Source organism: Gobius niger, assembly GCF_951799975.1.
Source record: "Gobius niger genome assembly, chromosome: 13".
Classification (NCBI taxonomy): domain Eukaryota; kingdom Metazoa; phylum Chordata; class Actinopteri; order Gobiiformes; family Gobiidae; genus Gobius; species Gobius niger.
This window is the reverse complement of record NC_136864.1, coordinates 15,841,954-15,854,526: the sequence shown is the minus strand read 5'-3', so window position 1 is coordinate 15,854,526 and position 12,573 is coordinate 15,841,954. Positions and strand designations below refer to the sequence as shown.

Sequence of the window (12,573 nt, the reverse complement as noted above, 5' to 3'; positions counted from 1 at the left end):
ACAGTGGTCTGTTGGAGCTGATTAAGAGTAAAATCTGAGTAATAAACAAATAACTAGATAAATACAGTAGACATGGATGTATGCGTATTAAACCAGGGAAGTTAAACCAGTAAAGTGATTGAATGGCATAAAGAACAGCAGAGCCAAATCTACTGCTTGTCCATGTTAATTTCACAGCAATGCTTTCATGTTTGAAACGTCCTGAGTTTTTCCATTAAAAATGTTAATCCCATGATGGATTAACATACGAACAAGGTCTTTAATTATAAAGTCCGGTGTCTTTCATCCAGCAAAGTTGACACCCTTGTTTCCCCTGGTCTACTTCTTTTCACTGTGAGTTGGCACAAATGTATTCACGCTGCCAGCGCCTGTGTACGCCATGCTAAAAAAAGAGGGAAGAAATGAATAAAAAAAACAGACACGGAGACACAGCCCCAGCAGCCTAATATTATTATTTCTGGTGGAAGTTGAAACCCAAAAGACGTGTGTTCAAAGAGAGATGTCAGCAGAGTTTTGTCGGGTATATTACACCGAGATGATTTCAGAGAGCTCAAAGGGACCTCTGATTCCTGTGTTCTGGATATTGGCACCTAAGGCCAAGAAAACTGAATGAAAGATCCTCTCTTTTATTCACTTTTGTATTTAAATTTATTTTGAGGATTATACCTTGGAGGGCAATCACATCTGAATTGATTTGTAGTTGTCTGGTGCGGTGAGATTGACACTTGGCTCACGTTGAAGCTGCTAAAGGGTGTTTTATTCTTCGTGTGGGCGAAAGTGATTCGGATTCACCCACCAGGGTTAAGATAGGCGGTCCATGTGCAGCGCCTGTTGAATGTCAATGTTTGATAATTGATTCCTTTGACGTGTGCTGCAGATTGCTGTGGTGGGTTTGAAATGCAAAGTAGAAAGTATAAGCCTAATTCCTCTCTTTGAGCATTAGCTGTTAAAGGTTTGGTATTTTAATCATTCTCTTCTCAGTTCACTAGACCATTAAAGGCATTCTCGACGTGTCTTTCTCTTAAATGTATATGCATAGTAGTTCCCACAATGCTGTGGGAATTTATATATATGAAAAAGAATCTCTTCAGGCACTTGCCTTGCAAAGGTGTAGCATAGCGACAGAGTGAGTGGCAAGTCTGCATTGTTTGATTTGATTTCTGTTTAAAATGAAAAGAGCATCAAAAGAAATTCCTGAATTCGCCGCGCCATCACTCTGATTGGAAGCGGAGGGTGTCCGAGGAGTATTAGGATTTTCTCTGTCATAAACGAGTCCCTAATCCCCTAAAAGTTTGAGAATCCCTGATTTAAGCATTGGCATGAGCACTTCCCTAAATGTTAGAATGTGTGATATTATTACTTTTTTTTTTTTTACCTTTTTGGAAACAGGCCTATTTGAAAATGACCTTGAGTTGCCCAGTCGCCTGTTATATCTGGCGTTAATATGGAGACTGTGTGACGTGCGTCATACAGTCACGTGTAAGGAAAGCAGGGCATTTGCTATGGAGAGGTGATCAATGTAAGATGAGAGTAAAGCGATGCTTTTAAGTGTTGTTAAAATGTCAGATAAAGGAGCGTTTCCTGCTCTGTCAGCACATCCCCCTGTGCTGATTTATTCCTCCCATATTCTCCAATGACACTTTATACAGAATACAGAATAAACCCATTTCCTACCTTTCAGTTAAATGGAGGCATGTTTCCTCTACATTATATTGATTTGAAAAGAACGATCATGACCCGCATATAATTACATGTGGATCGGAATTTGAATGGGAAAAAAAGAAAGACAAAAAAGTGGAAGAATGAAAAATTATATTATGTTGAAAATACTCAGTTGAAATGCAAGAATGAAGCCTTTCTTTTTCAGTACAATGCAGATGCTTTGGGTGTCTGTTGATCCCTGATGTACAAGCCTATGGAGACTGAAAGTAGACACTAAAACTTCATGAACATGCAGTGTCATCAAACTGGTCCAAATGCACTATGTAATGCATTATTCAGAGAGAACAGAGTGACTGTACTACAATACACTGTATTGTAAATAGATAACAATTATTTACTTTAACTGTTGATGTAGTTTCCGTACTTTATAAAACTGTAAAGTAATCCGAGAAAAAAAGAGTGAAATCAAGAATGAAAAGCTTTGCAATATAGTTCCATCACAAAACCCCATAGTTCAACGTTTTTGGAGTCTGGAGCTGGACTGTGAGTTGTGTTCTGTCTCCGTCAGGCTGAGTGAGTCACAAATGTCACAGAGCTGTCACTTCAGGCCGTCATGTCCACCGCAGTTTGACAGCCGACTTTGACAATGTCCAATACATGTGCGAAAAGTATTTCCAAAGCCAAAAAGGGTCACATAAGAGCCTCTATCTTTCAAAACAGACTAAAACACTGAATAATACTGCCGCACAAGGAACAAAACTCTGAAATGTATCGTCTAATGTGCCTTCAAACTTGAAAAAAATAAAGTTAAAGTATTAATTAACTGAATATAAAAAGGCATTTCAGAAACTGCAGCTACTGTGAGGTGTTCCTTGTGGGGTCAGTGTCTATCGAAAGACAAGCAAAGTAGGTAGTATTTTGACACCGATATAATACATTTAAGGAAGTCGTAGCTTCCTGACTCGGCCCTGTGCAGGTCTGCTTATTGCTTCCTTTTGTTGAAATACTCACTCCATAGTAGTGTAGAGTTGTGAAAAACAATCTCTCATCATACCATGGGGCCTTTGCTGAAATAAAGAATGTTAAATAAATAAATAGCTGTATTCTTTTTCATTATCTTTATTGCTTTTATAAATGTGATGAAGCTCGCTTAAGTAAATACAAATGGTTAACAGCATGAAGAGAGTCAAGCAGAACAATTATATTGACAGTGCAATATCCTGCGTAAATAACAAACAATCCTGGCCGCACTATAATGTCTTATTATGTGTAACACCTGCTAGCTTAGTTCTGTAGACCTCCGCAAATGCTTGAGATTCTAGCTTTACTTTCGCAGTTCATATTCAGATCTTCTAACATTTAATGCTGTGAGTTGAAAGTGTGCATTGTAAATGGAATATTTTTCAAAAAGACAAATTGCAAATGTATTATTATTATTATTTCACTTGCCACTGCAGAGGTCTGTGGCCCATTGTCTTCCACCATGGTCTTATTTGCTACTGCGATATAGTTAATAAAAGGGTTTCAAATTGTATGATAAATTCTCTCTGCTGTTGCCGTTTTGTTGTGAAAGTATTCTTTTTCAAAAGCAGTGACAGCTCCCTTCCTATATGTGGTCTGTTGATGTCCTTCCATGAAATTTCTGTCATTCTTTTTGCCAACATTAGACTTTCATCTATAAACGTCTGTTGATATTTGTTTGTTAATGTAGCGGAAAGTGTGCCAAGAACAAGCTTTCTACAGTACTTCTATGCCTTATGTTCTTAGAAATGTATCAACTTTATTGCTTTACTGGTGCAAAAAGGTGACGGTCTTTATCATGGCCTCATCTGACCCTCTCTTGTATTTTGTATACGATACGCTGCTTTGTATTGTTTGGTGAAGTGGCTGGCTCCCATCCCAGTGCTCAGGCAGTTTTTGTTCCAAACAGCAGCACGGGCCAGACAGTGTTGTGTATTTGCCAGAGGCTACATTGCGTGGCAATCACAAAGTCATAAATATTGATCAAAAATCCCCCTTAGCTCCCTGCAGATATATATATATATAATGTCATTCAGTGCCATTTTACTTGTGAGAGAAAACTGGCTTTTCCTACTTGATATTCTAATGCTGTGCCTGTGTTCTTTAGGTATTCTAAGGACCGCTGTTCCAGACATGGATCGGGAGAGTCAGGACCAATACCTGGTGCTGCTTCAAGCCAAGGACATGGGGGGGCACCTGGGGGGGCTCTCAGGGACCACCACTGTCACCGTGAGGCTCACCGACGTCAACGACAGTCCGCCGCGCTTCACACAAAGTAAGTCACTGTTCTAATATCAACTCAGTGAATGGTGGACATGATATCCTGTATATGCTTTTGGTTGATACCTTTTTTCATTTTTTTTCTAATAACATCAAAGGTAGACATTATGATCTTACATACGATATAAGGGAAAGGTTTAGTTTTCACTTTTCACATCACAAATTACCCACATTGGAACGTGTAAAGTAGGCGTCCACTTGAGTACTTGGAATAATAGGATGTTTTTTCTTTGATTTCCAAACCTTTTTAACATGTGTGCTTTTCTTGCTTTTCTAATTTATTGAATATAATTGTGTTATTTTGCTGTCCGGTATTGTTAGCTTGTGACAAATGCTTAAGGCGCTGTGGCCTCTTGGTTGTGTTTTCTTACCTATTGCATATTTGACTTTGTCATTAATATTAAAATCAGCAATGGTGAGTGTTGTCTTGCCACACTACTACTCCTCGCATTTACAATTCTTCATTTGCATTCTCTTCATTATTTAGCTGTAAACACAGAAGAAAGCAACAGTCTTGAAATACCAATAGATGGAAAAGCCCACTTATTTTGGTTCTTAAAACGCTGCACAAGTGAGATGTCAATCATCACCAAACGCACCAAAACGTACTTGATCTAGTGCCTACGTTTAGATCTTCTGTTCTTTAATATTATTCTGGATCTCGGCTTATGGGACTTGGCTGGCTTAATAGCATAAACAGAGTGTTTGTTTTTCTCCCGGAGGCACATCACTTTTTGACCTGCAGGACCTCTCAGCGTCTCCTCAGCAGCTGAGCTCCTGTAGTGCTGCTGTCTGCCTCATCCCATACACAGTCATGGATTACACATAACCCCACCTTCAGCAGCAAACAGGCACCATTGAAAGCAGTTATTAGTTTAATAACAAGTACTTAGTTTTCAACACAAGAGCAAGAAGGTAATAGAAAGTGTTGTCTCTGCTGTGGGATTAAGACTGTTGATAAATGTAATTAAATTAGCCTTTGGATTTACTCAACAGCTGCACAACTTACCCATTAGCTTCTCTGATAAAATCTTGAGATAAATTTCACAATCAGTTTAGTCTTGTTGTCCCATTCAGGTAATATTCTTAATTACTAACATACCATTTGGATTTTGGACAAAATATGAATCAAATTTTATTGTAAGTACAAATTAAAGAGTCAGGTCCAGTTGACAGAAAGACCATGATGTCAGGAACCTGAACTCTACCCCTCCCCGTGCGGGAAACCAAAATGGAAAATAAACTTTGGGTTGGCATAGCCCTGAGAAAACACATTGTATCTTCATTGTGGCACCTAATAGTGGCTTGGACACATTAGGCAGTAACTGATCACTTTGTCCCCAGAGTCGTTGTGGTGCTGTCAGGAAAAATGGATTTGTCATTGAATTTGACAAGAGCCAAATAGTGATCGCTAGACGAAGAGGTCAGCGTGTCTCCAAAACGCCGTCTTTTCCGTCCTGCAGTGGTCAGTATCTATCTAAAGAAATGAACAGGGGTGAACCATTTATAGATGACCTGACTTTCTATTGAAGATGTGTCAAAACATAGAGCATCACTTTTCGTTTGTTTACGGGGCTACTTTTGTGAGAAATTGTCGAGGACTACAGTAAATTGCTGTGTGTCTCTTTGTGGAGCTTTTTCACGTGTTCAGCTTGGTGAAATATAAAAAGCTGTTAAAACATGCAGTGATGCTGAGTATTTGTCATTTTTGCACCAGGAAGAATGAAAGTGTGAGCGAGCAGATGGAGATTTGTGAAAACCCGTGAGTTTCGCTCCATCCCTGACATTAAACTCTGGAATCGAGGTAATGATGACCCGCGGTGCAGAGGCTGTTGGTTATGTTGAGATCCCATCAAAGCAGTATGGGATTGAGATGCTAAGGGCTGCAGGGCTTCTCGGGGCAGAAATGGACTCATTCTGATGTTTTTGAGTGATAAGGGCCTCATAGAGCAAAGGGCTGCTTTGAAAACTGTTTAAGTCGACCGGACCACGCTGCGTTTAATATCTACAAGTAGACAGTGCATCTTAATCTTACGGTCAATCTTAAAACTGCAATCACTTCGTTATGGTTGATCTTTTCTGGCATAGCTACCCAACACACTGTATCTAACTGCTCATTGTTTAAGTGTAAGTGCTTTTAGGCCAATAGCTGCTGCAATATTCTCATATTTCAGAGTCTCAGAAACAGGAGGGAGAGGATCAAATGAAATAGAATTACAAAAGGTAACAAAAACGAGGTCCTGTGTTCACAAAACATGGGCTAAATATTTCAATAGTATTTCATGGTTGTCCAAATGACAATTCCTATGCTCCCTGGGCTTTTTCACTTGCCTCTGTGTGAGCGCTATCAAAGCTACTCCACCTTTCATCTCTATTATGCTCCGGAGCTTTCCAAAAGACACCCTGAAACTAATCCAGCCCCGTTCTGTCCAAGGTCAGGAGTCTGTGTTCCTCGTGCCATTTAGCAGGCGGAGAGGATTACACGGAAGTCTAACACCAAGTATCCGCTGTATTCCGACGGGGGGAACGAAAAAATATCATTGTGCCCTCGTAATTCGGCGCTTTTTCACGAAACACGAAGCCAAGAAACTAAAGTGGGTTTGTGGTGTGTGGTTTGAAAGCCGTCAGGGGATTTTCATATGCCCGGAGGAGCGCTAAAGCAGAGGAAAAGTAGGCTACCGTGCCGTTTTTAGTTGTTTTTTTGCTAAATGCGAAGAACAGAGAGTGGGATATTTTCATTGTCGAACACAGCCTTGTAATGACACTTTCCTTTGGGTCTCATTATCAAATGTGTACACGCTGTGCCAAATATTGTTTTTGGATAACTAAGTGGTATTTTTGGTTGAGCCGGGGATGTTATGATGCTTTCAATTTTTTCTCTATCCATGTTTTAAATTCGAGGCTAAAAAGCAATTTAATAACTTAACTACAACTGGAGACTTCTGTGAAGGGGAAAGCAAATTATCGTTTTTTATCGGAGATCAAAATCATCACCCCAGAAAGGACTAAGAAAGACAAAATGCTTCTTTTTCATTGAGAATGACATGAAACAAAAGTTCAAACACTGGAGATGTGAATATAAGGCTGAGTACATTTAGAAAATATCTAATAATTGCAAGGTTGGCAGTTCAAATGTAGTATCAGAGTGGCTGATATGGTGGTGGGTTGCTCTGGCTACAATAATGAAGTAAATAAATAAATCCTTCACTTTTTTCCTCGCTGCGATCAACACACTTATTCTACTCATTATTTCGAAACTCCATTTTTTTTGAAGCGCTCCACAACACACTTCACAAGAATTAGCTGCTACTCGTTAACCCGCATGCTTCTCAAAAATACAAGGCAGCGGATGCAAAAAATGCGCTAAAGGGGGAATTTCTATTATCATCTCACTTTGCATCAACTCATTGCCTGATTAAGCACTTAATTATGGCAGTGTGCGCGCGGAAAAAGACATGCTCGGGTAATTGTCTGAAAGCAAACAAGGATGTTCACTTTGAAACCACATCTCAATTTATCAACTTCCTGTTAGCATGCTGTGGGATAAGCGAAGTGCTCTGGTTTAGATGTCGGCTATTATTTGTATTCCGCCGGGAAATTAAACAAAGTACGTTTTTTCGCAGCTGTACACAGACTTTGTAGTGCAGATATGGCCGTAGAGGTGTTGTTGTGAAAATCCTCTTCAGACATGTCGTTCCGTGTTTACTGCAGCTGAATAATTTATGGCTATATGTGCACATGGCCCAGCTGAATCCTCGCCGGGATACAGTGGGAAGAAAAAAAAAAAGAAGAAGGTGGCTGCATTGACAAGAAACTAAAAATACAGTGACCACCTCGGTATGTAGGTGAGACTATACCGGCATAGTGAGTGTACGTTGAAATAATTATGTGAGGCAAATTAATATTTCTTTGTGGTACGGTATCTCCCTTGGTACAGAATGTAGCTATATCAACCTTGGCCTCTGCCTCAGTTACAAAAATATACAGTCGACTTTTGTGTTTTCAGCAATTTCCTTCCTCAGTCTAAATAGCTCCGAACAAGATAGCTTACGCTCTACCTGAAAATACCTGTGACCCAGTTCTTAGCCGTAATAAAAGGTAATGTCAAATTAATCCCAAAATGAATGCTCTGCCTTTTGGGTTTCTCCAGGCTAAAAGGTGTATTTTCATTATTCCATGATTATGTAAACATGAGGCTGTGGGTTCAGAGGTTAGCAAACAGTTGGAGAGTTTTATATGTGTTTAGTAAATTTTGAGACACTACTGTATTTTAAGCTGATGAAAACACAAGGAAACCCACCAGGAGACTTATTCAATGAAAGGGATATTTCAGGATTTTTGACACAGGACCTCATTTCCTAGTTACCCAGAGTGTTGTTGATTTCGGGAGATACATATTTTTTTTAATTCATGCAGTATTCTAGCGCATGTATATGGTAACTAGTAGCCTGCATAAAAAACAGTCCCAGACCCAAGCACAGTGCACCCGAGGCAAATCACTTATAACACCAGACTACCGATATACACTGCGTTCCAAATTATTATGCAAATGACATTTTTCTAAGATTTTCTAAATTGTCAACTCAAATGAGAGTCAGCATAATTTTCAAGTCTTTAACTGGTAGAGGATCATTTAAATGTGGTGGAAAAAATCTCCCAGTGATAACAGCATTTTTTTCAAAAATAAATATAGTAAAAACCTCAAAATCCACTGTTCGAAATTATTATGCAACTCATCGTTTCAATAAATTTTAAAGCTTGTAGTTAACTGAAAATGGTAATTTGTTGTATTTGTAGCATTAGGAGGTCATACTTACTGAAATCAAAAGCTATTTCAATCAAAAAAATATTAACAGGTCAAGTTATATTTTACCATAGGAGCCCTTGTGTGATAGCAGCTTAAAGTTTTTGTAGAGTTTCTGCCTGGATGTCAGAATAGCCTCCCAGAGCTGCCCGTTTGGATAAATGCCTCCCACCCTCATAGAAGTTTTTTTTGTTGGTTCTCAATAGGGTTGAAGTCAGGGGAGGATGGGGTCCACATCATGAGTTTCTCTCCTTTTATGCCCATAGCAGCCAGTGATACATAGGTATTCTTTACAGCAGGACATGGTGCATTGTCATGCATGAAGAGGATTTTGTTCGGGAAAGCACGGCTCTTCATTTTGTAGCATAGAAGACAGTGGTTAGTCAGAAACTCCTTGATTGATTGATTGATTGATTGATTGATTGATTGATTGATTGATTGATTGATTGATTGATTGATTGATTGATTGCGGCCGGCGTTATTACACGTTGAATTCACAAAGGAGCTTTCTACAAGTCAGATATGGCAACATTTGGAGGACTATGATTTTGAAGAGGCTTTTAATGCAGGCTACAAGTTGCCATAGAAATGCAAGATCTCTTTAAAAGCTTACCTCATGGCACTAATGGGATCACTGCTGACAATTACGTGATGATACCATGTGATTTGGTATGCTAGTAAATGCCATACATTATATTCGTTATGACTGAACATCAGTCGGCAGTTTGATGGAAGAGAAAAAACATTGATCCACCTAATTAGGGCAATTATTAATTCAATCAGAGAATCGAAACTTGCCTTAATCTTTACTAGGTCTTATCTCGGAAATATTAAAAATGGTTCCATTCAGGAGAGGGAAAACAAATCTCACATTTAATATTAGTATTTCCTAGCCTGCCGCATTTTTTGTGGCGAAGCTTATCTTATCTTATCTTTTCTATCAAACAGAGTGTTTCTTTATTCAAAATACTGCTTACAGTAATAACATTGTTGAGTCTAGGGTCTAAAGAAAGGTACTGTCATTACGTTATAACATATAATCTCACCATCCTTTACTCCTCGTTCCCAAAACCCAACATTTTCAGTAAATTTTCATCCGCGAACATCCCACAATTTCTTTTAACATAATGATTTTTCTGTTTTTCATTGCATCAAGGAATGAACCCAGTAAATTTGGAGCCTTTTTTTTTTATCTGCCACACACAGCAGTTATGTCCTGTAGCATGTGAGCTGCTGCCTTTATTTACTCCAATGCTGATACAGCCCTAATAGGACTGTGCTTCCCTGTAGACGCTCATCTTTAATGTGCCGCTGTCAAACTGAAAGTCCAGAGAGCTCTGAAGGCTGAGACACGCTTAATATTTTAATCAACTTGTTTGCGGTAATTATTTCCTCTCCGTGATTTAAGTTGCGTCATGGAAGCTATTATACATGCAACATGAATAATCGCCCCGAAGCATGTTTCAGAAGGGAGAGGCAGTCAACACTACTGGAAGTATATTTTAAATACAATATAATCCAGCTTACGCAAGAGGGCATACATGAGGGGGTATTTGGATGAATTCATGCAGTGTCCATGCCTGAAAGTTCTTTACGTATTTATATTCTTTTCATTAAGTAAGATGTGGTACTAAGCCTAAAACAAGAGGGTTGCATCAGGAAAGGCATTCAATTTTAAAAATGTTCGAATATTAATATTCGAGCCACTGTGTCCAGGAAGTGGCTAGATAAAAGGTGAATGACATAATTGAGAATGGAGCTGTTGTTTTAAACGTAGGCCATTCATCCAAGGGCAAAAGTAATAGGATATTTTTAAGGTCAATGACAGCTTACTGCTACAATAGAAAATGTGTATCTTTTGACTCACATCCAGTCCTTGATCTTTACAAAAAGGAAATTACTATTACAGGCAAGTTCACATTGAAATTGAGTGAACGCACTTCAGATCCATTGCATTACCGCTGTAGACCGATTTTACAGTGCATCCATTGATTGCCAGAAATAGTTTTTAATAAAATACTGCAATATGTCCATCATACCATATGGATATAGTAACATGTGCCGTATTTTCCTGACTATAAGTCAGTCTGTAATTTTACTCACACCAGCCAAAAAATCCAAAATGAAGAAGAAAAAACATATATAAGTCGCTTCGGAGTATAAGTCGCACCAGCCTTGGCAACTGAACTAACTGAACACAAGCCTCTCCCGACAGCACATTGTTCAAGCACCCATTTGTGAACTCGTTCATCTGGCTGTGGCCATCCAGCTTTCATCCCGCGATTAGCTTATTTGTTTCCTTCATTGCAGTCAGAATAACCTCCGTTTTAGTGGTACAATAAGTACGTTTGTCATTATACAACCGTAGAGGTGTAGAAGATACTGGTACACAATCCTAGAGAGCCCTCTAGAGGCTGTCAGTGTGAAAATGAAGATGTTGATATATAAGTCGCACCTGAGTATAGGTCGCAACCCCTGTCAAACTATGAAAAAAGTGTGACTTATAGTGCTTTATGTGCACTCTCGTCTCCTGATTAGACTGAGGTCAACACATTGAAAAGCTAGTTTCTTATAAAAGCAGTTTGCAAGTGAAAGGTATCATTCCTTTCATTTCCACCTCATGATTTCCTAGTATACCAAAGCTGATTCTGGGAGATTTCAGACCACTATATTACTGGGAAATCCTAATTTACCTAAATTATCAAGTTTTCTATTGGGACGCTGAACGCCATTATGCTCTCAGAAAGTGAAATGTCAGTCTTTATACGCCTCTCTTAGTGAAATGTCAACATGTGATATGCGATCTGGCTCTATCCTCAATTCTCCCCACGAGTCTTCGGCGCAGCACATGCTAGCATAGACGAGCCGGCGGACTGCCACGGGGTACGGGGCTAATTCATTGCCTTGAATAGCAGCACTTTGTTATACTCTTCCCCATTCGCCTTGGGACTCATAAGTTGTGTGCTATAGAAAACTTCCAGCTCTGCCGGAGAGAAATGTTTGAACACCAATCCGAATATTGCACAGACGGAGACACAGGTGTCGCCCGCCATTTTTATGTGCTTTTGCAAACAACCTTGGCTCGCCGCCGGTGCCACATAAAAACGCTGAGGGAGCCATCACTCTCCCAGCGGTTTGATGGATGGAGAGATAGGCGGCCTGACAGATGACTACATAGGTAGCGCCGATACGATCAGTGTCATTTTATGCACAGAGGAGATGAGACACAGTGGTGCAGATAGAGGCAGGAGAAAAGAGGGACTCGTCATAAATATTTCTAATTCATATCTCCTGGGTGTGAGGATGCCAGAGTGGAGTCAATGAAAGAAAGTGCAGGGTAAAGCGTTCCTTATAGTGTGTCTGTTTCATAAAGATAGATTTAATGAGTTAGTTCTATCTGTATCTTTAGAACCTTTTAACCTAACTTCACTTTTTGACCTTTTTTGTCTTATACAATTCTGTTTCATACCTTCTACCTTCTACTCCTGAAGATCTAGTTTTGTTTCCTTCTTATTCATTCTTATATTTTCATTGTGCAAGTTGAATCTAAAAACAAATTGAGATATTAATTTTTGTCAGTATCACCCACCCGTATCTTAAAGTTACTATATACTCATATGACTTTCTCCTGCTGTATTCTCTTCTTCTGTGTTGTGAAAAATGTTTTATTTTCCTCCCATTGAAAGAGATCTGCTGTTGAGAAAAAGCCTTGATAGAGTCGTCAAAAGGAGTGGATGTGAAAGACAACATAAAGAGGCAGTGGGTGAACGAGGAGAAATGCAGGAGACTGGAAGAAAAGGGAGCGG

At 39.3% G+C, this 12,573-nt stretch overlaps 1 protein-coding gene across 3 annotated transcripts in view; it reads left to right on the top strand.

The window, feature by feature from the left end:
- The window catches only part of cdh24b (cadherin 24, type 2b), a 206,492-nt gene that overhangs the window by 97,538 nt on the left and 96,381 nt on the right, over positions 1-12,573 (top strand). For all 3 annotated transcript variants that reach the window (XR_013793491.1, XM_079568830.1, XM_079568829.1), the window contains exon 5: positions 3,791-3,958. Coding sequence is in view for 2 of the 3 variants with exons in the window: in XM_079568830.1 (XP_079424956.1) it covers positions 3,791-3,958 (168 nt within the window). In the remaining variant the exon portion in view is untranslated. The remainder of the gene's footprint in view (positions 1-3,790; positions 3,959-12,573) is intronic.